General features: G+C 59.8%; 2 protein-coding genes across 8 annotated transcripts in view; one reads left to right on the top strand and one right to left on the bottom strand.

The window, feature by feature from the left end:
* Positions 1-7488, top strand: part of Slc12a7 (solute carrier family 12 member 7) — a 54871-nt gene extending 47383 nt beyond the window's left edge. For 4 of the 6 annotated variants that reach the window (XM_063257919.1, XM_063257918.1, XM_063257916.1 and 1 more), the window contains 7 exons: positions 1356-1551; positions 1789-1958; positions 2033-2164; positions 3301-3408; positions 4004-4185; positions 6012-6171; positions 6368-7488. In XM_063257919.1, the coding sequence (XP_063113989.1) occupies positions 1356-1551; positions 1789-1958; positions 2033-2164; positions 3301-3408; positions 4004-4185; positions 6012-6171; positions 6368-6487 (1068 nt within the window). In that variant the 3' untranslated portion in view covers positions 6488-7488. The remainder of the gene's footprint in view (positions 1-1355; positions 1552-1788; positions 1959-2032; positions 2165-3300; positions 3409-4003; positions 4186-6011; positions 6172-6367) is intronic. The other 2 variants (XM_013140854.3, XM_003462111.5) reach the window with 1 other exon arrangement.
* Positions 7093-23856, bottom strand: Nkd2 (NKD inhibitor of WNT signaling pathway 2). Of its 2 annotated transcripts, XM_013140750.2 has the most exons (9): positions 23631-23856; positions 23440-23537; positions 14540-14600; positions 13582-13709; positions 13147-13242; positions 12468-12612; positions 11941-12025; positions 11370-11497; positions 7093-10535 (listed from the first exon to the last, which is right to left on the bottom strand). In XM_013140750.2, the coding sequence occupies exons 1-9, from the start codon at positions 23740-23742 to the stop codon at positions 9946-9948; spliced, it is 1443 nt and encodes a 480-aa protein (XP_012996204.2). In that variant the 5' UTR covers positions 23743-23856; the 3' UTR covers positions 7093-9945. The 2 variants fall into 2 exon arrangements, with proteins under 2 accessions (XP_012996204.2, XP_063113990.1); XM_063257920.1 differs by lacking the exons at positions 23440-23537; positions 23631-23856 and adding an exon at positions 16616-23237.
* Positions 23857-26728: the final 2872 nt, after the last annotated feature.

The raw sequence follows: 26728 nt of genomic DNA, 5'->3' as shown, positions 1-26728 counted from the left end.
CAATGTGATATTTGCACATATATGTCTAATTTATTTCACTTAAGAGTATGGTCTCAAGAGGCATCCATTTACCTAGACGTGTCTCAAGCTTATCCTTCATGACTGAGTAGTACTCCGTTATATTAAAAAAACGCCACATCTTTATCCATTCATCAGTTGATGGGCATTTGGGCTATTTCCAAAATTTAGGTATTTCAGTCTGTACTACGACAAACATGGGTGCATATATTTTTAATTCTTTGGGAAGATACCCAAAAGGGGAATAGCTGATTTGAATGGGACCTCTGGTCCTAGTTTTTTGAGGACTCTCCACACTGATCTCCATAGTGATTGCACCAGTCTACACTCCCAGCAACAGTGGAGAAGGGTTTCTTTTCCTCACAGCCCCTCCAGCATTTGTTATTGATTTCCTGATCACAGCCATTCTTTCTGGGGTGAGTTAGAATCTCAGTGTTATTTTAATTTGCTTCTCTCCAATGATCAGTAATGTTGAACACTTTTCATATATTTATTTGCTGTTTCTACTTTCTCTGAGAGGTGTGTGTGCATTTTAGATGCAATTTTTGGATTGGATCTTAAATTTGGGAGGTCCTTTTTTTTTTTTTTTAGTTCTTTATATAGTCTAAATAGTAATCCTTTAGGGGCTGGGGATTTAGCTCAGTGGCATAAGCACCTGCCTTGCAAGCAGGCGGTCGTGAGTTCAATCCCTGGTACCGGTAAAAAGGAAAAAGGCAAAAAAAAAAAAAAAAAAAAAAAAAAATAGTAATCCTTTGCTGAGGAACAGCTGGCAAACATTTTCTCCCACATCATGGGTCGTCTCTTCACTCTGTTGGTGGTTTCTCTTGCTGTGTAAAAGCTTTTTAATAAGATGAGATCACAGTTGTTGATTCTTTGTGATATTTCCTGTGTGATTGGGCTTTTGTACTTAAAGTCTTTGCCTAGTTGGGGACTGTGATGCCCCCTGCCTTGCCTTTGTTGCCCAGAATTGCTTTGCTGTTCTAGGTCTCTTCTGGTTCCAAGTGAATTTTAGGATTGTCTTCTCTAATTCTGTGAGCTATGCTCCTGGAATTCTTTGGTGTTTAGTTTCTGAAGCCCGTGACATGTGCTTATTGTAGAAGAGTTGTCAGTGGACACATTTGTGGGACATTTGCAGCAGATGAGGTGCAGATCATGTGGCCCAAAATGATTGTCTGGGGCTGGGGATTTAGCTCAGGGGATGCAGTATGGCTTCGAGAACAGCACAGGTCCCTTAAAGAGCCGCGTAGCACCACGGACAGCCAGCCATCCTGTCCCCGCCCAGCCCCCGAGCCCAGGCCAAGCTGGGGGCTGCACACCGACTCTCCTATCCCCCACAGAACATCCGGGCGCTGATGGGTGTAGAGAAGACCAAGGGCTTCTGCCAGCTGGTGGTGTCCTCCAGCCTGCGGGACGGCACGTCCCACCTGATCCAGTCGGCAGGCCTGGGCGGCATGAAGCACAACACAGTGCTCATGGCCTGGCCCCAGGCCTGGAAGCAGGCAGACAACCCCTTCTCCTGGAAGAACTTTGTCGGTGCGTGTGGCCCTGCCACCCCACCCCATCCCCAGCATCCTGGCCAGACACTGTCTTACTTGTCCCTAGCTCCACGCCCCTGGTCCTGAGGCCACAGCCTTGGGGACCACCAAAGGCTGGAGCTACTGTCACTGAAGGGCAGGGCATCTGGAGAGGGGTCACACTGTGAGGGTTGAGCCCTCAGGTCTGTGATCCATCCATCCTTGAGCAACCCGCCCCTGCCACCTGTCCCTGCAGACACCGTCCGCGACACTACGGCTGCGCACCAGGCCCTGCTGGTGGCCAAGAACATCGATGCGTTCCCCCAGAACCAGGAGCGGCTGGGCGAGGGTCACATTGACGTGTGGTGGATTGTGCACGACGGCGGCATGCTCATGCTGCTGCCATTCCTGTTGCGCCAGCACAAGGTGGGCCTCGGGGGCCGGGCTGGGCACAGGCACAGGAGCTTGCTGGGCCCCGAGTGACCACACTGCACCCCCAGGTGTGGCGCAAGTGCCGGATGCGCATTTTCACAGTGGCCCAGGAAGCCGACAACAGCATCCAGATGAAGAAGGACCTACAGATGTTCCTGTACCACCTCCGCATCAGCGCCGAGGTCGAGGTGGTGGAGATGGTGCGTGAGGCCACGGGGAGGCGGGGGCAGCGTGACAGCCCGTGTGCCCTCTAGATGACTTCTGTGTGGCTTGGGACCCCAATGTGTGGTCTCCCCAGCTGGTCACACTTCCCTGTTCCCAGTGCTGTCATCTGTGGGAGCTGAGCACCACCCCAACGGTGGTCACTGCTGCAGTGGCCTGTGGTGCTGGACATGGGGTGCCCCTGAACCCAACAGCTCTGTGCTGCGTCGTTGTGCATCTGGTTGGTTGCTCCCGGTTCCTGTGGTTATGGCTAGAGCTGCCGCAGGACACAGCCCGGGGTACCTGCTGCCCTCCTGGCAGTGATGTGGCAGTATAAGAACACTGCACTGTGGTGGCCTGTTGTCCATGCCTGTCTCTCTGACCATCATAGGGCTGGACAGTTGTGTGCGTCACCTGTGGCCTAGGGCTGCTCCCTCCTGCCTAGCCTAGGCCTGCTAGCATGGGTCACGTGGACCAGTCTCAGTCCTTGCAGGCTGGCCCAGGACCTGTTATTTGTGGCCTAGCTTGAGATCCCGGCCGTGGTGACCCAGCGACAAGCTGCCTGGGAACAAACCCTGGGTGTGGGAGGTGACCAGTGCGGCTGCAGGGCAGCAGGGACAGCCCGAGGCCGGGTGAGGTCCCTGCACCTGGAGCCTGTGGTGTGCATGGGTTGGGCCCTGTGCCAGCTGCCCTCCCTACCCAGGCCCTGCTCTGGTGACATCATCAGAGCTATGGTGCAGGCTGACTGGCCATTTGCTGGAGCTTTCTGTTACTCCAAGGGCAGCGATTGGGGACTTTTGGTGGCTTTGACTTCTGTTGGTGACAAATTGTCCCGAATTTGGCAAAGGATGCCTGTTACATATGAGTGTGCCTTGAGGTGCCACTTGTGTGGCACGACCAGAATACTGTGTCCGGAACCCGGGTGTCATGTGGTAGCACGTGGTTGAAACATTGGAGGAGGTGAGTGTGTCCACTTATGACACTAACCTCACATTCTGGCACCACTACCACTGAGCGAGGCGTCTAGGCCCCTGAGGGAGGGCAAAGAGGTCAGGACATATGGCATCCACACCAGGGGACAGTGGACACAGTGGATGGGGATGGTGGCGAGGCCGTTTGTGCCCCCTTTCTGCAGGTGGAGAATGACATCTCCGCGTTCACCTACGAGAAGACGCTGATGATGGAGCAGAGGTCCCAGATGCTGCGGCAGATGCAGCTGTCGAAGACTGAGCAGGAGAGAGAGGTGCGGGGAGCCCAAAACCAGGCCCTGGGAAAGAGCTGGGCAGGGACCCGAGCCCCCACTCGTGTCCCCATCACTGCATGTCCTGCCCTCCTGTGTGTGACTCCATCGTCCCCTTGTCCCAGGTACCCTGAACCTTGGTCCCTTTGGGAACAAGGCCTGGCCTGGGAATCGAGGGCTACTTAAGTCGTGGGTTCAGGCCACTGTAAGGTTCTCCATTCCCCTGTCCTCCTAGGCGGCTGCAGACCCGTCCTGTGACCAGCCCTGTCCCTGGAGCCCCAGCAGGGTGTCTGTCCCCACGAGGCCTAGAGATGGGGCCAGTGGGCAGCTGTATGGTGGGGTGGGAAGGTGTGGTCTCAGGCCACCTGCAGGGAGAAGACTCTCGTGGCCTGTCCCTTTGTCCCGTGGCTCTCAAGGCAGGGGCAGTTGGACCATGCAGGACAGGTGGAATACTGTGCCCAGGGATTGGCAGTTGGGGCAGTACCAGGGTCCATGTGGTGGCCTGCAGGCTCTTCCACCAGCTGGACACGTGAGTGCCTCTCCTGGGGGCTATGCAGAGCCCCCAGCTGTGCTGAGTCCACTCCCCTGTATCCCCCAGGCCCAGCTGATCCATGACCGGAACACTGCGGCCCACGCCGCGGGGGCCACCAGGAGCCAGGCCCCGCCAACGCCAGATAAGGTGCAGATGACCTGGACAAAGGAGAAGCTGACTGCAGAGAGGCACAAAGACAAGAGTGCAGGCAGCGCGGCGGGGTTCAGGGACCTCTTCAGCCTGAAGCCGTGAGTGTCTGCCTTGTGGCCTACAGGTCCAGCAGCCCAGGAGTCCTCCTATAGTTTGGGGGCGCTGTATGCAGCAGGGTGAGGCCTCGCACAGCTGGGGTGTCCTGAAGGAGCCCTAGCTCCCCTGGCCCGGGGCTCCAGCTCCTATCCTGCCGGCAACTCGGCCACTCATGTTCCCCAAGACCCCAAGACCGGCCAGGGTCTCCAGAGCCACAGGGAGTGGATGTGGTGCATCCCAGTCTCCCCTGAGGCCCCGCCCTGGTCCAGGGTCCGAAACCACTTCTCAATCCAGTCTTGGGGGTGGGTGCTGGGTGGCACGAAAGTGCCCTACCCCAGCAAACAGGGTGGGGCGCGTCTTTAGAGGTGCCCTGTCCCGGACTAACCTGCCCTCTGTTCTCTCGCTGCGGAGGGAATGGGGAGGCCTGTGAGTCTGAGCCCCGCCTGCTGCCCTGTGCCTTCCCCTGCACGTATGCCTGTGCTCAGCCTTGCGTGAGCGCCTGTCCACCTGCTCCCTGCACCTGAATCGGGCGGGTTCGTGGGAGTGTTTCTGGCATGCAGTGCTGGCCAGGGGTTGCAGGCAGCCTTGGCAATTCTGGCAAAAGCCCTGCTCCATGTCCAGTCCTGGACGCTCATCCTCTTATTGATTCCCATGGCTTGCAGAATGCCAGGGACACTGCTTGCCCTCTTCCACCTGTGCCCAGGACCCGAGCAGGGCCAGACCTGGGCTGTGTAGTTAGGGCCATGTGTGAGTTCCAAGCCCTCAGCTCTTTGCTGGCCTTCAGGGTCACATGCAGTTCTAGCCACTTGGGGACAGTGGTTTCCCCAGGCAGCAGATACGGGGCTCTAAGGAAAGCCCATTTTGGGGAGCCCCCAGTCCTATGACTGTCAGGCTGAGTTGGTGTGAGGACAGTGGCCCTTTGCCCTGGCTTCCTCCTGATACCATGTAGTCCCACCCAGGCCAAACCCTCAGCTTAGGCTGAGTGGGCACACACAACGTCCAGGGACATCTTTGGGTACCCTTGACCCACACCTCATGGCCCACTTCTGTTGTCCCTGCATTGAGGCACAAGAGCTCCATAGGAAGGGCTATGGTGAAACTGGTGGTGGTGGGCTGGCCATGACCCTGTCCTGTGGCTGCAGTGTCCCCAGATGAGCAGGTTTTCCCGAGCCGGAAGCTCAAGTGGGCTGGGGGTAGTGCTGTGCAGCAGGCTTCCCGGGCAACTTCCTGGGACAGCAGTCCCACTAGAAAGGCTCCTTAGGGCACCGTGGGCACCTGCCTGGGGACACGTAGAGCGATGAGACAGCCAGGTGTGTGTCTGCATGCCCATGTGTCCCGGCAGTGCCGATCCGAGTGGCTGTGATCTTTCCTGGCATTGTGCTGGGCACAGCCACTTTGAGTTTGAGGCGGGAGCTGCTCCACTTTCCCCGTGGGCTGCAGGTGGGGCCAGGACCGCAGCAGCCAAGGCAGCACTGGCCTCTGCAGCCTGAAAGCTGCATCTCGGGTACCGTCGGGCAGTCAGGGTTGGGTATGCCGGGGACTTCATCAGGGACAACCCAGACCACAGTGGCCCTGTGCTCTCCTGTCTGGCAGCCAGGCTGGGCCCTCTTAGACTCCTGTTACCCCCATTCTCTGTGGACTCAGCGTGCTCTGCAGCTGCTCGGCGCTTCCAGCTTCTCAGGCCCTGACTGAAGCTGCTGCTCACTGCTGAGCAGGTCACCAGGAGCCCGCCCGGGTTCAGCCTACCCTGCTGCTGGCATGTGTGGGCACCATGGTGGTGGGCACAGCTGCAACCCACGCCGCCAGCACTGCGTCCTTGTGCCCCCAGGGACCAGTCCAATGTCAGGAGAATGCACACAGCCGTGAAGCTGAACGGTGTCGTCCTGGCCAAGTCCCAGGATGCCCAGCTGGTCCTGCTGAACATGCCGGGGCCTCCCAGGAACCGGCAGGGTGATGAGAACTGTATCCTTTGGTGCAGCCCGGGGGCGGTGAGTGGATAGTGTGACCCAAACCTGCCTCATGGGTGCAGCCCGCCACCCTCCGGGACCGGGGTAACAGTGACCAGGCCAAGCCTGCAGGCCTGTCACAAGCAGCAGCCCTGCCCCGCCCATGCCCTCCCAGGGTCCCCTTCCTTCCTCTGCACCAGTTTGCCCCGTGAGTGACGCCTTTCTTGCCCACAACCAGGGACCACTGGCCTTAACTCCACACCCAGACATGGAGTTCCTGGAGGTCCTGACTGAGGGGCTGAACAGGGTGCTCTTGGTCAGGGGCGGCGGCCGCGAGGTCATCACTATCTACTCCTAAGGCCAGTGCTGCCAGGCGGGCGAGTGCCGTGCTCTGAGGTGCCAGCAAGACCAGTGTGTGGCCTCCTTTGGGACCCCTCTCTGAAGAGGCCTGGGCAGCACTGGGGAGACAAGGTGGGGCTGGTACAGGATCTATACTCCTTGGGGGCTGTCCAGTGTCTGGGCAGTTGCCGCCCACTCCCACCTAGGGCACTCACCACATGTACTGCACTGGGGCTGAGGACCACTGCCCTCCCCGTGTTGGTTCTGCCCTGTCCATACCCACCCAGAAGAGAGCAGGCATGAGGATGCAGGCCCCGGCATCAGGGCAGCGCATGGCCCACAGGGTCGGGTCCACAGTACTGACAGGGCACAAATGCCAAGGTTTCCCATGTTGCCTAAGACAGCAGCGCCCCCCACTGCCCTGCTTGAGAGGCACCATTTCACTCCTTGCCCTCCAGAAAGGCCAGGGCTGTCTCTGGCCAGAAAATGCTGGCCAGATGCTCTCACCATGTCCCCATGTCCCCATCTGGGACAGGCTATTGGTACCTCAAGGGCCACACACAGTTTGCACTTTACCTTTGAGCTTTCTGCTTTGTAGGTCACAGTCCTGGGTCACAGCAGTGATTGGTGCCTTGCTCTCTGCAGAGTGTATTTATTTATTTAAATAGTGGGGGGTGGCACCCTGTTAATCACATTTATGTGGGAAGCCCAGGGCCACACACAGCCTTCATGGCATCCAGGTTCCCCCAGAAAATTGGCTGTGGCACGAGGGGCCAGGTCAGACAGTGGGCTAGTGGGCTGTGTGTCCAGCCAGCACGGTGAACCCTGCCTACTTTGCTGGGCCTTGGCCCAGGGTAGAGCAGGTGGCTCCCAGTCCGGTTCCGGAGCCTGGCTTGTGAGGTCGCGTGCCCGCCCCGGGAGCCCTTGCTGTGGCTGTTCAGTCTCCCGTCCACATTCTCCTTTTACAGCTCCATGTCTTTGTACAATTTTGTTAGTGGAATAAAGTCCTGTGGAATCTGAGTGGCTGCAGAGAACCACATACTCCCCTTCCCCTCTTAGAGATGACTGCAGGCCAGGTGGACCATACCTGCCACACATGCACCCAGATCACAAGCAATGCAGAGCAGTACACTCAGTTCTGCTGAGTGAGAAGTGGCCCAGCTTGTACTGGTGCTGGATGGAACCTGGAGCCTCCCATGCCTGGCAGCTTTGCCCCTAGCATCACCCTGTGCTTTATCAAGGGGCAGGAGCACCACCTGGGACATCACCAGTGGGCAGCTCACACCTCACCCTGCTGAGGCTGTGATTGAGGCAGGGACAGCAATCCAGGGAGTGGGGACCAGGACCCTGGTGCCAGGGGAGAAAGGGTGCAGCACATAGGGACAGCTGTGGTTCCCAAGCTGTCTTCACCAGAAGCTGCATGGGCACCTGGCTCCACCCTCTTCCAGAGCACTGGATGTGCCCATAGTGTCCAGGGCTGGAAGGCCAGATGTCGGTGCTTGTGGGTAGGACCACAGGATGTCAGGCCCAGCAGGTCAGTGGTGAGGGCAGGCAGGGTGGGGAGATACTGGGACTCAGCACCCTCCAGCCGTGCTTGCTGGCTGTGTTGGCCTGAATAGTACTGGCAGCTCAGAGCTGTGAGCTTGGTCGTCTGGCACTGCACTGGGCCTATTGTGGGGGGCCTTGCCTCAGAAGCAGGTGACAGAGGAGGCTGGGGCAAGAGGCCCAGGCAGTGCCTGAGCTGAGGGTAGGAGGCGAAGCCCTGAGGAAGAGACACTGGAGATACCTTGTCCCACTACAAGGCCGCCCAGCAGGCAGCCCACTTCTATTGTAAAGAGCACATGGCCTGTGGCTGTCCTGCCTGGCCAAGCCTGCCCTCCCATAACCTGTCAGGAGCACCTTCTTGGTCTACAGTATGGGTCTCCCGGGCCAGGCCAAGCTGGGCGCCCAGAGGCTGTCCTGTCTACTTGTGGGGGCCACATACAGGCTTCCTGTGGGCCATATGGGTCCACCTCCATGCTGGACCCCTTGCATTGCAGTAAGTGATGTGCTGTCTTCAAGGTCACCCTGAAGGGGAGGCTGTCACACACAGAGTGCTGAGGATGGCAGGTACCCACTGATGGTTAGGGCAGGATAGTGCCCACTGACCCTCAGCCCCTACACCAGCTGGGCCCTGGCCCTGGGATGCTGGGGGCTATCCAGCCTATGGCATCATTGAGAAGCAGGCAGGTGATGGTGTCAGCAGAACCTGGTGCCAGGTGGGCTAATACACCAGGACTCCTTCAGTGGGATCCCTGCCCACGCATGAGGCCCACCCCATGCCAGATAGTCAGGTCCAGTCAAAAGGCTGGCTGGGCACTACATGGGGAGCACAGGCCCTGGGACCCAGCTCTCCTGAGCAGAGGGGTGTCACTCACAGGAGAGGCTGGATGTGCAGAAGCCTGAGGGACACTGAGCATTAGGCACACAGGCGAGCTTGCTCTTGTCTCTTGGCTCCTGCTTGCTGCCCTGAAGCAGCACAGGACCTGGGACAGCACCTGGCTGCCCGTGGTCGCAGCTGCATCTGGGTTTATGTGTCAGGTTCTGGGGTTTCACAGAGCAGCACTATGGGTCCACATGAGTGTGCCCGCTCTTCAAAGCTCACGCCTGCGCCACCGTGGTGGGGGAACAGTGCACGTAGCAAAGCCTGTTGTGACAGTGCAGCGGGTTACCAGATACAACCTTCATCCTGCCTGCAGTGCCCCCCTGGCCATCAGTCTGCTGAACGTTAAAAGACTGCAAGAGGCAAACAGTCACCTGCCTGCTGCCTCCTGCCTCTGTGGAACCCACTGGGCCATGCACTGCGGGGCCCCTCTACCACCAGCCCTCACAGAGGAGGACACTGGGGAGGCCTTGCGGCCACACATAAGTGGCCTAAGTCTGGGCCCTTTGCCTGGATGAACATCACCCCAGGTCTGGCAACCGACCACAGCCTGCACACTGTGTCCCTGTGCTGTGCCCCAACTGCAAAGATGCTAGGGACCCGGGGCTCCCCAGCTGCCTGCTGGCTCTACAGCCGCTGCCACGATGCTGTGTCTGAGCTTGGAGCCACGCACATGGGTCTGGGAGATGCAGCCCGTGGGGAACCACCCCCAAGTTTCATAAGGAACAAACATGGGAAGCTTCAGCCCCTTACCCACTTTTGGCCCCGTGGGGAGCCCATAGCCCTTGAAAGAATGAGAATGGACTGCCACGCCCTGGACACTGCGGACATGTGGACAGACATGGTGGGTTTCCACATGCATTGCTTCCCGTTGGGCACTGTGCTCCTGCCTCTACGGCATGGAGGACGTGCCGGAAGAAGGCCGGGCACACAGTGTCCATCCTGGCATCGTCCCTGCTCTGCCCACCTGGTGTCTGAGCCTGGCATCAGGTCGGGGCACCAAGCTCCATGCCTGCCCAAGGGCACGTGGCATCCCTCACTGGGTGTAGCAGGCACTAGGCTGGGTGGAAGTGGTGGTGGTGGTGGTGGTGGTGGTGGTGGTGGTGCTCGTGGTGGTGGTGGTGTTCATGCCGCTGGACCACGGGCACCACACAGCCCTCAGTACCCAGTCCAGGTGGCAAGTCCCGTGCGACCTCGTGCTCCACTGCAGCAGGCTGGCTGTGCGTGCCCTTGAGTGGTGAGTGGCCCTCCCTGCCCTTCTGCCGTGGCCGCCTGTGGCCATGAGACTGTGGCAGGGGTGGCGGTGGAGGCTGGCCCGGGTGGTGGCCACTGTCTTGGGCAGCCTGTGATGGTGTGGTGGCTGGCAGGTAGTAGCTGAGGGCTCTGCCCGGCTTCCCGCTGCCCAGTGCCCCAGGCGGCTTCCCAGTGCCCTTGGGGGACCTGAGGAATGGCTTCTCTGGCCCCTTCAGTCGAGGCTGCACATCCAGACTTCGGGCAGCAGGCTCAGCAAGCGTGGCGTGGTCAGCCAGCACCTGGGAGCGGCGGTGGTGCACGACGTGGGAGTCGGGCTCCTGGGAGCGGGAGCGGCTCTGGGGGTATGCAGCCTTGCCGGGGTGCTCCTGCCTGGCCTGCTCAGGTGGCGACCCTGCAGTGGGGTGGATGTGGGCCTGGCTGAGGCTGAGGTCAGGGCGTCTGGGTGCTCTCGTCTTGACAGAACCCAGGGACAGGTCACCCCTGGCTTCCTCCCCAGGGTTGGCTTGGGGGCCAGGTACACCTGGATGACTGTGAGCCCCCAAGAGAGTAGGGACAGGAATGGAGAGCTCGACCTATACCTGCCTGGCTCTACCACCCCCAGCTTTGGGTCCCATGGGTGGACTTCTGCCCTTGGGCCTATGTGGGACTCAGGACCGAGAACTGCATCCCCTTGGGAAATGTAACTCTCCCCACACCCATATTCTAGAAAGGCTTAGTGGCAAAGACCCGGCCAGATCAACGTTGGTCAGCCTCATGGGCCTGATCCGGAGCTCTGCAAGCATCTAGAACAGACATGAGGCAGTGTCTGCACTGTCACATGGTCCGGCCTGTGGGGACGCTGGGCAGGTGACAAGCACTCCCACCATGGCCCCAGGGTGCAGCCAGTTATGGCTCAGAACTCCTGAGGCCACCAGGGGCCGAGGTCAGGAAGGAACATGGTGGGCAGGCCTGTTAGCATCCACACTGCTGACCCCCAGACCCCTCAATGACCTTTTCCTCCTGTCCTGAGACATCACTCCCCAGAGGGGTTCACCAGATCCAGGTGCCCCTCACTTGCCTCCCTAGACACCGACACCTCGCATGTGCTGGGAGGCGACCCCTGGCTGTGTAGGTGCCAGCACAGTGTGGATGTCAGACCCCAGGCCGAAGGAAGGAGCCTGCTCAGGGGTATGCCAGGGTCCGTGGCCCTGGGGATACAGCCAGGGTGGAGTTCCTCTGGACTTACCAGGGCCAAACTTGGAGGTGTAGTTTTCGATTCCAGCGAGGTCCAGGTAGTGGTTCCTACGCTCAGTGTTCTCGTCCACGCAGTAGGGACCCCGCACGGGACAGGGGCGGGGGTCACCACTGGGCCTCCTGTGTGAGCAAACGAGGAACTTGAGCCCCAGCCTGTGGCTAGAGCCTCACTGTGCCGATGGCGATGATGCAGAGAGCCCCAGCACCCACCCCTGCCTGGCAGGGGGAACGTCTGTGGACAGCAACTCGGGGCTGGGCCCACAGCCAGTCACAGAGGCCCACCTAGTATCTCAGCCAACAGCCTAGGGTTTCAGAGAGCCCTGGGATGTCATCAGGTTCCTGCTGGGACCACAGTGGCCACTGCTCTGTCACTGTGCTAGCGGGGAGCAACCCAGACACCGCTGCCTGTCAGAATCTCCCCGTCTCTCAGTAGAGCTGGGGTGCTTGGCTGCCCTATGGCACACAGTGCCCAGCCCCCACGCCCATGTCCATCTCAGGGGGTCAGCTTGAAAGGACCCGGGGCACACAGGACACAGCCCACCTGCTACCCTTGCCTGGCACACCTGATGTGGGCAGAGAGCCTCTTGTCGGCCCCCCGGGGGTCCTCGGCCAACTCAGTGTCCGTCCTGCTGTGCATAGGCTCCCGGTCTGAAAGGGGGGTCCACATGGCAGCTCTTAAACTTAGCCACCCATTCCCCATCCACAGTTATGCACACGGCCGTGCTTCCATCCACCCACCCATCCATCCATCCATTTAATATCCATCTGCCCGCCCACCCGACCATTCACCCATCCAGACCCATTCATCCAGACATCGCCCATCCATCCACTCAGTCTTCATCACTCGTCATGTGACCCTTGACTCAGCCACCCTTCTGCTCTCTAAGCAGACCATGCTGAGCTCTGCCAAACCAGCCCTACTGTGTGGCCAGAGAGGTTTTCAGAGAAAGACTGCATGTGGTGAAGCACTTAGAGGGCCAGGATGGTGCAGGAGCCATGTGGGGCGGCAGGCGACTTGGAGGGGGACCATCCTGGGTGCACTCAAGGGGACAGAACTGTCATGGGGGCAGCTCTCGCCCTGGGCCCTCACCCTGGCTGGCAGGATTCTCCTTCTGGGAGCCTGCAGGCTCGGGGCTCACGGTCAACTTCACACGGAGGGTCTTGCTGCTGCCTGAAGAGTGGTTCATGGAGGCATCCACAACCTCATAGATGGTGTGCATCAGGCTAGACATGTCCTGGGATGACACAGCAGACCTCAGAGGAACACTGCCCATCTGAGGCTGCCTGGACTCCATTCTCCTCATGTCTCAGGTGAGGGCCCCGAGGGCCTCATCCTGGCCGGGGTCATCCTGAGGATGCCTGCAAGTTCATGTCTCTGACCCTTTACATCCCAGCATTGATGTGCAAAGGCGGTCGGACCGTACCGGACTGCCTTTTGTCAGACACCCCCCCACACACACATGTTAGCACCCCATCTCCCACTGCCTGCTTCTTGTCAGGGGCCCATACCATCCTGGACGCAGGGCCTGGCTGAGCAGGGGACCCTCGGGGCCTGGGCTGCCTGTGAGGGTGCTGGGTTACCAGCATGCGGACATCACCCTTGAGGACACACGGTGGGCCCCCTGGCTTGTGCCTCCTTCCTGCCCCAGCCCCCGTCCATCCCGCATTGTGGAGATGGGGCATCACTATCTTGCCCGGCTGCACTGGGCAGGTGATTCTTCCAGACCTCGAGTCCCCAGCCCACTCTCCATAGATGCATGGCGCGTTACCTCCCTGGTGATCACCCCACTGTTGTCAAAGTCGTAGAGCGTGAACGTCCACTCCTGGCGGTTGCCCTCCTCCACTGAGATGTCACACTGGAGGGCCTGCAGGTGCAGTAGGATGAGGACTGGAGTCTCCCCTCGGCCCAGGCGTCTGCGTACCCCATGGACTCAGGGACCCACCACCCAGATGCCTTCCTATGGCATCTCCCTTGGATGGGGTGAAGTCTCCCCAGCTTCCAGCCTGTAGCCAGGAAAAGGCACCCCAGGGTGGTGGCCTGACACCTCCAGATCCATCTTCACCCGACGCCATCCTCCCCACCTCGATGCTGTCTCTGCCCATGCCAGTGCTTGGTGTCACCCAGAATGAGAAGAGGCCACACGCCTGTGAGGCTCCAGTGCCAGAGACCCCAGCTGAGACCCAGGGACAAGGCTGAGACCTACATCAATGTTCAGGCGCCTCCTGGCCCCTTCTCGCGGACCCTCACGGGCTGGTGCCCTCTCGCCATCATCCACGATGAGGAGCTGTCCTGGGCTCTCATGGCCCTCGGCTTTCTCGGAGGGCAGAGCCACTGTGGGGATGACAGGGGGTAAGGGACAGGCCAGCCCAGGGGTAAGGGAAAGTGGATGCTGCCTCCTGTGCCCAGCTGCTGACCCCTGCAGAGGTCCTGAGGGGAGAGCCCATTGCTGTGAGTGAGGATACCACAAGGGATCCTCAGCCTGGCCATCCCCCAGGGCCGGTGCCTTGCACAGCAGCTTCCAGGAAGCAGCCCAGGCCTGGGGCAAGGGTGCCTGACCCTATTTTGCAGGCGGAGGTGGGGTCCCAGCACTGTCAACCCCACCCACCCACTTCCCAGGAGTCCTCAGCCCAACACTGCTCCACACCACTGCAAGCCAAGCTCCTAGAGGTGCAGCCTCCTGTCCCCAAGCTGTGGTTAAGCCATGTCCCCAGGAGAGGAGTCTGGCCATCCGGCAGCTGTGCATCCTGGCCTGCATTCTTGTGGCAGGGGGTCTGGAGCCCCTCAGCTCTGGTAGCTGTCTGCTGGCCACCCTGCTGGCTATCCCCAGACCCAGACCCAACCCACGGATGGCCGTGGTGACCTGTTCCTCTACAGGGGGACTGACTGTACCAAGGACAACATGGACAGCAGTGACCCAGGGCCTGGCAGGCCACCACTCCCTCAGCACACAAGCTCAGCCCTGGGGGCCTCCTGCCCAGACACAGGTTCCCAAGACTCCAGCCGTGATATAAGCCAGCACCAGGGACCCTGCTTGACCTCTGTGTCACTGATGGCCGGGTCCAGCTCATATCTGGTATACAGCCTGGCTCATGTGTGCATGTGGGAGGACAGAGGACAGAGGCATGAGAGGCAGGAGGAGCAGCTGCAGAGGCCAAGCTCACCTTCTAGGGGGCCCTGATTTTCGTGGAAAGGCCTCTCCTTAGCGTCCTCACTGAGCAGCTCCTGCAGGAGGACAGAGTGGTGAGTGACTCAGACTCAGCTGGGCAGACAGACAGGAATGTTTCTGCAGGCCTCGGTGACAAGAACCCCAGCCCCAACCTCACGCAGAACGCAGACACTCCACCGTCAGCCTCATGCAGAACACTCCTTCAGGACCCGCTATGGCTGCCTGCATGGCACCCTGCCCCCTGCTCCACCAGCCTGCAGAACCCCCTCAGATATGTCCCAAGCTTCCCAGGACCATGGCACTGTCCCATGGAGCCGCTGAGGGGGCACCACCTCCTCCCAGGCCAGGCTGAAGTGCAGGGCTGCCAGCTACTAGGAGTGGATCTTAAGACAGCTTATGGAAAGACTTCAAACACACTCAAGCAATGCTTTACCCAAGAAAATGTGCACAGCACGAGCTCACATGGTTCCCATCAAGACTGACAGGCACACAGGACATAGAGGAAGAAACAGGAAGTGTGCAGAAAGCTGTGGAGCAGGAGCCCCAGATGCACGCTTGAGGTGAGCTTATGGAAAGTGCTCTGTATCAACTTGAGACCCCCTGTCAGCTGGACACTGGCAGCTTTTATGACAATGCAAGAAGTGGAGGTGCAGGGGCACAAGGGTCTGAGACGCGGATGTGATGGGTGGGCTGGACTGGATTTCACATCCTGACCCCAGCTGCCCATGCCCTTCCCACCATGTGACACTCAAGCTAATTTTAATCACCTGAGCACCGCTTTTGGAATCTTGCATTGGTTACAGAGCATGGGAAAGACACGGGGCACAGACAGACACAGGAAGGAGAGGCAGAGGAGCTCCACATAGAGCTCAGTGAGGCCCTGGGCACAGTGCCCAGCACCACAGGAGAAAATCTGCGTGGACTGGAGTCACCTCCCAGACACATTCCCAGCACTAAATAACCAGCTTGCCTGCAACCACTGACCAGAGCTGCACTAACCAGCCGCTGCTACAGTAACCACCCAGGGCTACTATAACCAACTAATACTGCTTTACTACTACCATAACCAGCCAGTGCTGCCATTACCAACCATGGCTACAACAACCAATCAACCAAGGCTGCTGTAACCAACCAGGGCTATGCTAACCAACTGCTGCTACAATAACCACCAAGGGCTACTATAACCAATCAGTGCAAGCATAACCAACCATGGTTACAACAACCAAGCATGGATACCTAACCAACTACTGCTACAGTAACCACCCAGAGCCCTACAATCAACCAGTGCTGCTATAACTGACCAGGGCCACAACCACTGCTACAGTAACCATCTGTGGCTACAGTAAGCAGTGAAGTCTGTGATAACCAATCAGTGCCGCTACATCCACCAGGGTCTCTATAACTAACAAAAGTTTCTGTAACTGACCAAGCTTTCTATACAGACCAGGGTTGTTGCTGCTGGCCAGGGCCACGCTAACCACCCTGAGCCCTGCCGCACCCTCCCAGGCTAGCAGTGGCTCCTTGTGCATGGTAACAGTCCCTGAAGAGGACCCCCGACACCTCCTGGAACTGTAGGGTCCCAAGCACAAAGCCTCCCTCCCCTGCCAGCTCTGAGACAGAGGGTTGGGGGGGGGGGACATGGGCACTGTGGGGCAGCAAGCCTGGGCTCTGTGGCAGTGATTCATATCCAACCCATTCTGTGCACATACAAACACCCTCTAATCTGCGTGGCTTCATTAACAGAGGGACAGGAGTTTTCACTGAGATATATGTCAGCCCTCTCCCAGCAAATTCCCAGGAGGGAGGACTCGGGCAGCACATGGTCAGTGGGATGGCCAGGTGATGCATGCCAGCCAAGTAGCCTGACAGAAGAGGGCAGAGGATCTGGAAGCATAGACCTACAGGGTGTGGATGCCCAGGTGTCACCTCAGCCGGGGGTGGCAGGTGGACAGGAATGTCCTCAGGGAGCGCTGTCTACACTGCAGCCCCACATATTCACATGTACACACACTTTGCATGTGTGTATGCACACTGTGCAGTACTTCAGATGGCTTGCATGCACAATGCTCACAGTTCTGCCCTGAGGTCCGGGTGTCCAGGAGCTGAGTGGACACGTGCCTATGTCCCGGCCAGGAGGCAAGGCACTTCCTCCCCCAGATTTCCCAGGAAGAGGAGACCAGGGCATTCAGCCTCCCACTGGGTGCCACTCTCTGCTCCCTGTCACTGCAGCTGCAAAAAGACAAAGTAAAAGCCAGATGGGGTTCCTAGATTCTGGAAAGTTGCCCTCAGTACCCCAAAACCCACTAACCTCAGATGCAGACCAGGTCCAGGCCCGGATTTGGACTCCGCCACGGGAAAGCCGCCTGGCAGCTTTGCTTTCTTTTGTTCCTACAACTGCCTTATGTTTCCTATTTCAAAGGAAGATTAATTCCAAAGCTGGAAAAGAGCTCAACTGAACGCACACAACTTTTCCCCTTTAATTTAGCAGACACCGTATGTTCGCACACGATGCCAGCAAACTCGCCAGCAAGTAGACTGGAAGGCCAGGCACTCGAGTTTGATTATAGGCAGGGTCCCCAGGGATGGAGCAACTCAGAAAAAGCAATAAACTTTTTTCTTGTTTTTAAACACCCTCTGCGGCGCCATGCGGGAACATTCCCTGCACACTGCAGTAAACCTCTCCACGGGCTGCTCTATTGCTGGCCCCGGGCTGTGGAGATCAAAGGGAGGCCGTGGCTCTGCCTGGCAGAGGGGTCTTAAAGGAGCAGGGACCAACCCAAGCCTCCCCAGGGAAGTTGCCTGGACCCCATGGGAAGGACAAAGGGTCCAGCGGAGGCCTACATGCTCGTCTCTATTAAGTAACAAAAGATTGGGCTGGAGATTTAGTTCAGAGGCATAAGCGCCTGCCTGGCAAGCTCGAGGCCATGAGTTTGAGTCCTGGTGCCAAAAAAAAAAAAAAAAAGATGCCTGGGGAAGGCATCAGCCCCGTGGCCCACACAGGGTAGATATAGGGATAACCTGGAATGCAGGAAGCATGGCTACACCCCTGGGCTCGGTCCAACTGCAGGGACAGCAAAGACGACAGCACATGGTTCTGAGGACACCACCACAGTGACACTCGTGAGACCAAGGACCCGCTGCTCCGGTCGCTAGGGCTAGGGTGGGGGTGGAAGGGGACACGCTGGCCTGATCCCTGTCCCCAGGCCCAGAGTCCATGGCAGTGCTACCAGAGACACAGCACCCTCCATGCCCATCCACCGCTCCCCACAGCAGGCAGTGTGGCCTCTGTCCTCCTGTGTGCTACCTCCACCCTGCCTGAGCCCCAGGTCATGCTGAGGAGTCCCCAAGTGGTTTCCCGAACCTGTAGCCAGGAGGCCACGTCCACTCTGGTGAGACACAAGTATGCAGGCCAGCATGGACCCCCCTCACCCAGCAGTGACAGAGGACCTTCCTGCCCACACAGGGTCTTGGCCTCCATGTCAGTGGTTCAAAGCAAGCCTCAGAGACCACCCGACACTGTCGCCTGCCAGGCACACCTGGACACTGCCTGCGTGACCAGACCTATCCCACTGAAGTATAGCTTGGTCTCAAGGACTTCGTACAACACATGGCCCCAGGGCCCAAGCCAGTGCTGCTGTCAAGAAAGCCTAGGTCATTCAACAAATCTGGGTGTGGAGAGACGGGCCCTGCAGCCAGGAGGCACTCAGAGTGTCCCAGGCGTGACAGGGAAGACAGGTCCTCCACTCCAGACCTGCACAGTGTCACAGAGAGGCCGGCACGTGCTGCCCACAACTGGCATGGCTCCGGGACGTGCACGGGGTGCTCACGGCTCCTCCAGCCTTGTCGTGGTGCTTTGCCCATTCTCCCACCCCCAGCTAGCCATGCTCCCTGCGTGGTTACCGGCCATGGCACTGGCTGCCTCTCATGGGGCTTCTAGATAGCCACTCTCCAACAATCCAATGTCTCCTGAGGGGGTGACACCCATGTCCACTGCGGCAGCCCCACTATCCTCTCCCATGGGGACCCAGCATGGGGTTTCCCCACCCAGCTCCCAATCAACCCCTGGCACTGAGGCACAGGGCAGGTGGGGTGACTATGGTGGACATGGACTCTGGGCTCTGTCTGCAGGGGTCCTGCTCCAGGTCCTCACTGCCCTGCCCAGGTCCTCCCTTCCAAGAGGCCCTTGACGGTAGCCTCTTGCTGGTGCTGTGAGAGCCATTGGGGCTCCTCCACGCCGGATGGCAGGGACATGGCACAGCACAGCTGAGGGACTCTTGCCTCTGTTCTCAGGGCACAGTGGCTGCAGGCTTAAACAGAGAGGATGGGGCGGTGCCCTGTCCTCGGTGAGCCTCAGTCCTCTGAGGAACAAGGGGCACTGCAGGGCACAGCAGAGCCCTGCCCACCTGTGAGCTGACCTGGAGGGAGGGAGGGACAGAGGTACACACACCAGATGGGCTGCCTCCGCTGCCTCGGGCAGAACTTTCTGCCCAAGGGGGGAGGAGCTAAAATGACCCAAGCCAGGTCTATGTCCTGGCCAGTTTACACCCACAGTGGGTGCCCTGGACAGGCTGGTTGGGCCCATGGCCCTGGAGGGCCATGGCTACCATGCCACATGATGCCCCCCAGAGCCACACTTTACACCCAGATCCAGCAGGACACTTGATGGTCATGTTTGAATCACCTCCACTTGAATGTGTCGTAAAATATACCACACCTTTCAGCTTCTCTGACTTCTGAGCTCAAAACCAGTTACCATTTCCTCAGAAGATTCTGCAGAACAAAAGAAAACAAACTTCTCCGGCTGCCAAGGGCTCAGACAGACCCCTCTGTGCAGGGTTCACAGGAGAGGCGTCCAGCACCTGCCGCTGCCCCAGAGCAGAAGCGGGGACCCCCAGCCTGGGGCATGAGCACCCTCCCTTGTCTGGTCTCCAGGGCCAAGCAGTGCTGGCTGTGTGCAAGGTCTCTTTGTGGACACACAGCATTGCCTCAAATGCCCACCTCTCACGGTGACACCCATCAGGGACCCTCTGGAAAGAGGACCAAGGGCAGAGTCTGGGGGCCCATGCTTAGGATCTGAGGATCACAGTAGGCTCTGGATCAAATCGTGTCTGCCAGGCAGACTTCTGCCTCTCCCCACTGAGATGGCAGCCAGTCAGGACTCCCTCTGCAGGGAGGGGGCACAGGGACCCTGGCTTCAGGCAATGCTGGGTCACAGCCTGGAGGGCAGAGCTCAGGGTCCCACAGGCCTCAACATCCTGCACCTCTCATGCAGGTAGGCACCGGAGCTGGGGCAGCTCCCTGCCTGCAGCTGGTCTTGGACCCAGCTCATGAAGGACCGCTGGCCAGTGGTGGCCACTGGGTTGGCTTTCAGTGGGCCCTGCCACCATCACAGCTGAGTGCCCACCATGGAGCAGCACATCTGTCCAGACAGCTGCAGGGCCGACAACGAAGGCTACTGAGGGGCAAGGCTTTCAAAGGGAAGCATAGCTCAACCAGCAAAGTAGAACCAAACCCTCAGACTCATCCAGCGAGGAAATGGGGGCAGAGTGCTAGCTTTACTGGGTGGGCGGCGCCTGGCTTCCCGGGGTGGCTGATGGCCAGCAAAGTCACTTCACTTCTCTTACCCACCAGTTGCTGAAATTCAAGTCCAGGCAGAAGCAAAACAGCCCTAGCCCGGTCCTCAGCACCCCCACTCCAGGTGGTCTCGGGTCCCGTCTCCATTTTGTTGCAGCTGGCCCCTGAAACATGCCTCACAGATGCAGATTGGACATCACACACACTCTGCAAACCTGTCTCAGTCCCCCATAGCTGAAGTTCCCTGGGGCTTCCAGCAGCTGTGGGGCTTCCCAGGGGACTCGCACCCCCTAGCCCCAATCCACTTCCCAGCCTCAGGCCCTCTCTGGACACCACTGTCCGCTCCCTGCCTCTGCCAGGCTGCCAGCTGTGGCCCCATGGGTCCACATCCCAGAGCCCCGACATGGTGGTCCCAGGGTCTGTTGGCACCCACAGGGCAGGAGCTCCACACTTGACCCCTAGGCATCACAGATGCCATTGGCCATGGCCTGGGCCTGTGGGGACACCTCCACTGTCCCCCAGGGCATCTGTGGGAGAGTGAAAATGACAATGCTGGACCCTAGGGATCCCCAGGCTGCTGCCCAGTATACATGTCCTGGGCTCCGGGCACATCCATGAGGGCCCTGGGAAGCAAGGAACATCTGGAAAGTAAGGTGTGAGGGGCACACAGAGGAAGGAGGTTTAGCACAATGCCTTCCGAGGCCGCCTGCAGTCCACCCTGGGCCCTGGGCTGGAGCACTCAGGCAATGCCACCTCTTCGGGGATCCTGAGACCTGGCAGCCAAGCAATAGTGGGGCATTCCCACCTCTTGCCCTGGGCACAACAGTGCCAGCCCTCCATACCACACCTCTGTGCTGGCTGTGATGTGCACCAGGAATCAACCACGGGAAGCCAAAGGGTCCCTGACCCTGGATAGAGGCTGTGAACCCTGCAGCGGGGGTGGGGATGGGGGGGAGTGGGAAGCACACTACGTGCTGCAGCAGGGCCATGGCAGCCACGCTGCACGGACAGATGCAGAACCATCACCAAAGCAAAGCATCCAAGCCCAGTGGGGCTGGGCCTCAATGCAGGAGCCAGGCAGCAGGCAGACGGCAAACACCCGCTGGGCCCACAGACCGGCCTCGAAGGCACTGGTGGGTCACTGCCGTCCTGTACCAGGGCACTATGTGTGGACATCGTAGACCAGGCCACCTGTTCCCTGTGCTTGGCCCACAACAGGTCAGAGGACCCCAGAGGCCGTGTCACCATGTCCTCGCCTCTTGCAGATATGGCAGCCCCCCAGCTTACACACAGGCAGGTCTCCAGACCTCCAGATCCCCTGCTAAGATGCCACCTGGAGTTGGCAGGACATGTCCTTCTCAGGCCAAACTTCATCACATCAAAACCCAGATGGTGACAGTGACTGTCCTCTGAATCGGGGGAAACTGAAGACAGCCCAGCAACTCGAGCTGTGCTGTGACATGACCTCCACCTCCCTTCCACGGACAGTTGGTGTTTAGAAAAGCCACTGCCCAGTGCCCCAGAGCCACTATGCTGCTACTGCTGGTAACCTCGGCCACACACAACTTCAGCTGCCTCCGACGTCACCGCCGATGTCCCTTGCTCCCCTCACAGCCATCACTTAGGAGCCCACAGCCTGGGCCTCAGAGGCACTGAGGGTCCACACATGGCCAGCCAGGACCACATACGGCAAGGGGGTTCCTCACCCAGGATGCTGACACTGAAGGGCTCAGGGGCCCACAGACACATGCGGTCAGTTCTAGAGTGGGACTTGGATGAGCCCTGACCATGCATGAAGGTTACTGCCACAATTCCCTGGGCAGAATGTTGCTCACTGCCACTCTATGTGAAACACGCTGACCTCTGTGAGGTGTGGGATCTTTCAGAGGGGGACATGGGTGATAACAGAACCCTGGATGCTGTGTGGAGATAGTGAAGGCAGGCGGCCTAACACCTGCTGTCCCCTGCCAAGCACCCACTGGACCTGAGGTAAGAGTCACCAGCAAGTGGGCTGCCACCTGGCCTTGAGGACACAGCAGGAGCAGAGCAGGCTGTGCTCACCAGGGTCTCAGGGCTGAGTGGGCCTGGGCCTCATGGACTGCGGCTGAGGAGGACAGCGTGGGACAGCAGTGTGATTACCTGGAGGCTGAGGCATTCCATGCATGCCTCAGTCCTTGGTTCCTTCCAGGTGAGAAAGGAGCTTAGCTTTGTGAAATCAGGGTGCAATGCAAAGACCCCACTACTCTAAGAAAAGTTCCTCAATGTGGTGTCCGTGATCTTGCATCCACACCCAGATGCGTGGAAAGGTGTCAGCTCTGATACCACCCTGTGCCCTCAGGTTTCTGCAGGGCCAGGTCCCCAAGCTGAACAGTCAGGGGTCAGGGAGGCTCAAGCCCATCACTACGAGGAGGACACCAGCCCAGTGTCACAACTGACCTATGGCAGCCCAAGAGCCAGCGTGCTGGACACCAGTGTGCCCACCAGCAGGCATGGCATGGCTAAGAGGGCCAGGGCTCTGCTGAACCCCCCAGCCACATCCTTGCCGTGTGCAGCGTAGACCCACATGCGCCTCCCATGTGCACAGACATAGTGTTAGACGACCAGGAAGCGCAGAGCAGCCAGGGCTACTCATCCCTGAGTGCCAGGAGCCCTGGCTCAGGAGGAGCTGCAGCGTTTCCCACACACACCTAGGACCTTCCGCCCAAACGGCAGAACATCCTCCAGAAGGACTCGGACTCCTCAGGGCCCAGCAAGCAGCTCCTGGGACCTGGAGTGTTGGAGCCAGCAGCACTAGAGGGGCTCTCAGGCCCACGTGTGGCCCTTGGCCCCAACATCAGTGAAAACTTAATATCCACTGCGGCACTGGCACAGAAGCAAGGGGCTGCTTTGCCAAGATGCCTCCGGGGCCTCCAGGCCCAGACAGCTCTGATCCTGGACACTTGGCTTCAAGATTCACCTTGGGACACCTGGGTGGAAAAAAGACCCTGCCACCAGGGCAGCATCTGTGGTCTGGGTGGCCTCAGCTTTCCAAAGCTAGGATGCCTTGCAGGTCTGTGGTCACCCTGGAAGACAGGGCTTTCCCTGCTAACCCAGGTCCCTCCAACTCTGCCTGGGGCTGAGGCGCAGGCCTCCAGACCCCCAGTCTGGAGCATCCTGGTCCCTCCCATAGCCCCTTCCCCAACTTCACCACCCCATCCCAGCCCGGCTGGGATCCCCACAACCCTACCCAGCAGCCTCCTCCCTCGGCCTTTGCCTCTGGGGCCGCGATCTCAGCCCGGGAGCTCCCTCCTGCCCGGTCCCCTGCCCGGCCCCGCCGCCTACCTGCTTGTCCCGCGCGCGGGGCTCTGCGCCGCCCCGCCGCTCCGCCTCCTCTGCGCCCCTGCGGCCGCCGGCGAATGCGGTCACCGCGAAGCTGTCGCCTGGCGGGAAACGCGGGCGGGTGTGGGGGCCGCCGTGAGCCCCGGCCGCCCCTCCCACCCCTGGCCGTCCCGGCGGGGACGCAAGGCACTCACCTTCGGGGCTCTCTCTCCGACGGCTCGCGGCGCGCGCGGGGGCCCGGGGACGCGCGGCGGCGGCGGGGGGCCCGGGCCGGGGCGCGCCGCGCTTGGACTGCTGGGTCCCCATCCGCGGGCCTGGCCGGGTCGGGGTCGGGGTCCGGGTCCCGGTCCGGGTGCGGGGCGCAGCAGGAAGGGCGGGCGCGGCGCGGGGATGGCGACAGCGTCTACCCGGCTCCCTGAGCGCGCGCCCCCCCGCGCCGGATTTTAACCGCTGCCTCCGCAGCGCCCCCCGCGGCCAAGGCCCGCGGCGCACGGCTCCGCCCCGGACGGCTGCGCAGGTGGGGCTCTGGGGAGCTGACAGGGTGGGTAGCGGACCCGCACCGAGGTCCTGGCTCTTGGAGGTCCGCATCTACCATCCCCGGACCGCCTGAGGAGCCCAAAACTAGAGCGGCTGGGCCTCTCCCTTCCCAGGGAGGATTTGGGAACCCCAGGGTTTGGAGACCTCCCTTGGCTGTTGGGAGGCAAAACAACAGAAGACAAGACGCCCCCACGGACTCAGAGATGAACGGGGCAAGGAGGGTCCAGCGCGTGGAGCCAGAATCCACTCTGGGCTGCCTGCCTGGACCGCGTACCCCGACAGGAGATCTGGCCCCAATTAGCCTTCTGCCCAGCATAGGTGAGGCAGCTCTGTGCCCCCCACCCACCCTTGACTTTGCCAGACTGGGGCTGTGGGCCGCTCGGGAGGCATCAGCTCTCCTCACCAGCCTGGCCCAGCCACTCAGCTCCATTCCTCTTTCAGGAGCAGGTCTGTCAGCCCTCTCCATGCCCACCCGCCACCCACTAGGCCCCTGCTTCTTGGGTGTTACCACCCTCTCTGCTTCCCTCCTTCTGTCCAGAAACTCGTCTGCCCCCTCCTGCTGGCCCCGGCTGCTTCCTTGGGTCAGGTCCATACAGCAATGTGTCCTAATGGGCTCCTGTTGCGGTTTCATGCACAGATATGGTTCTTCTCCAGACCCTGTGGTCCCTCCAGGTGTCCCAGTGGGTTGGACTCCCCACCATCGGCCAGTGCTGGTTCTCAGCCTGGATGTGGCTGCTTTAGTGGTGTCTGCTCACTGGGTCTCTACCAGTCCTACTCTGGATTGGCAGAATTCCTTCTGCTCCCTACTCCCACCTCCCTTGGGAGGTGCCACCCCCTAGCGCGCCCCTGTAGTCCTCCCCCTGCCCTGCCACTCACAGTGGTGGGGCTTCGGTCCAGCTGCACCCCGTGGATGTCGCACCTGGATCATCCTATTCGACTAGCCTGTCTCCAGCAGCTGAGCTATCACCCCCTGTAGAGACCCAAGAGCCCTTGTATCTAACTCAGGGTCAGTGACACAAGCCAATCCATGAGATACACAGAGGTCATCCAGTGGTGTCCAGCAGGTGCATGTGCACCCACACACACACATACACACACACATACACACACAGTGCAATGGCCTATGACTTTGACAGCCACCTCCTGGACCTGTGTGTACTGAGTCCCAAAATCAAGCCCAACATAGCGAGTGGTGTGGGGAGCAGGCCTGTCCATCTGTCTGCCCTTGCTCCCTCTCTGCGGAGGCTGGCCTCCTGTCCTCTGAGGTCCTGCACTGCTCAGCTATTGGACAGCATCCTTCCCGAGAGGAAGGAGCTGCCAGAGTTGCTGCTCTTGGCTCTGGTCATGGGGTGGGCTCCTTGTGTCCTCTCCCTGCCAGGCCAAGGCTGACTGCATGACAGAGACAACTCACATAGTCTCCAAGTCCCCTGGCAGTCGCACAGCACCATGCAGGAAGTGGTGTGTCATGAGGCATCAGGAGGAAATGACAAGTGCCAGGAGGCCACTTACTTCCCAGACGCCACCCGCCACAGGTCTCACCTGAGGACCAGGGATGCAGTGGTGCCCTGCTGGTATGGTGAGCCGCACCAGCTCAACAGTGCTGGGGTGTCATGATGCCCCTTGCCAGGGCAAGGAAGGGAGGCTGGCAGTGAGTCTCTCTCTGCACTGTCACCTTCCCTGTACCCTCTGCCACTTCCAGAGAAATCTGTGCACCTGGTGGACGCTGTCCACAGTCAGAGAGCACCTGTCCTTTGGATAAGTCCCAAGGGCAATCCAGGGGGTGCCTGGGCCCTGGGTCTCCTCTCATCCCTGTTGGTATGGCTGCCTGCCACCAAGCACCATCCTGTAGGCCAGCAGGCCTGGCAGAGCTCTGGGTGCAGCACTGCAGTTGCCATCCTGGCAAGAGTCGTGCTCACAGAGAGTGAACTGCATGTCCTGGGCCAGCACAGTGCACACAGAGCTTGGCACACGTGGCCTCCAGGTGGCTGCCGTGAGCACCCTCCCTCCACTTGGTGCTGCGATGTAGAGAGGCAGAGGGAGCAGCTCTGTCTCTGGGAAGACCTGTTCACAGGAGCAGGTGGAACCCTGGCTCACCCCTCATCTCCCCCAAGTGCCCCCCATGGTTTTTACTCTCCTGCCACCTGTCCTGTGACCCCACAACTACATCCCAGGTTGCTGTCCTGCTCTGCACATCTCTGTCGAGGAGATCCAGGGTGGCCAGCACTGTCTGCCACCTCCCAGCTTCCATGAGGAGCTGCTGGCTATGGGCTGAGGCAGAGCAGGTGGGCAGGCAGACTCCTCAGCCTGGGGCAGCCTGCAGAGGAGCACTGCAGTGAGCCAGCAGGGCTGCGCCCTCTCCCCTCCGCCTGTCCTCCAACAGGGCTGCTGCTTGGATGTAGGTTGGTCCCCCAGGTCAGCTGTCCTCACCTCCAGCTGGCTTCTACTGTGCTGTGTCCTCACCCCTGCTCTGCCATTCTTGGGGCCCTGGCACCCACAGACGGTGCTGTGTGTTTGCAGGCCAACAGAGGCTGCCCTGTCTGCTCCAAGAAGGAAGGAAAGGACCGCTGAGCTCCCTCACAGGAGCCACCAGCTCCCAGGGTGAAAATGCAACAAATTGTCACCCCCCCTCCAGGGAGCCTAGGATGTGCCAAGAGAGCTGACTCAGCCTCTCTGGGCTGGTGACCAGGGAGGTACCAGGGGTGCAGGGTCCCGTGTCAGTGGAGACGGTGACACTGTAGCCACCATACCTAGTGCT

This window comes from Cavia porcellus, unplaced genomic scaffold, assembly GCF_034190915.1.
Source record: "Cavia porcellus strain 051 isolate PalLab524CR breed Dunkin Hartley unplaced genomic scaffold, mCavPor4.1 scaffold_11, whole genome shotgun sequence".
In the NCBI taxonomy this organism is placed as follows: Eukaryota; Metazoa; Chordata; class Mammalia; order Rodentia; family Caviidae; genus Cavia; species Cavia porcellus.
Note: the sequence above shows the minus strand (reverse complement) of the source record. Positions and strands in the feature narration are given on the sequence as shown.

Coding starts and splice junctions, on each gene's coding strand:
- Nkd2 (XM_013140750.2), bottom strand. CDS start 23,742: ATGGGGACCCAGCAGTCCAAGCGCGGCGCGCCCCGGCCCGGGCCCCCC. Junction 14,601..23,439: donor CCCGCGCGCGGGACAAGCAG/GTAGGCGGCGGG, acceptor GTCCTCCTGCAG/GAGCTGCTCAGTGAGGACGC. Junction 10,536..11,369: donor CACCTCCAAGTTTGGCCCTG/GTAAGTCCAGAG, acceptor ACCCCACTGCAG/GGTCGCCACCTGAGCAGGCC.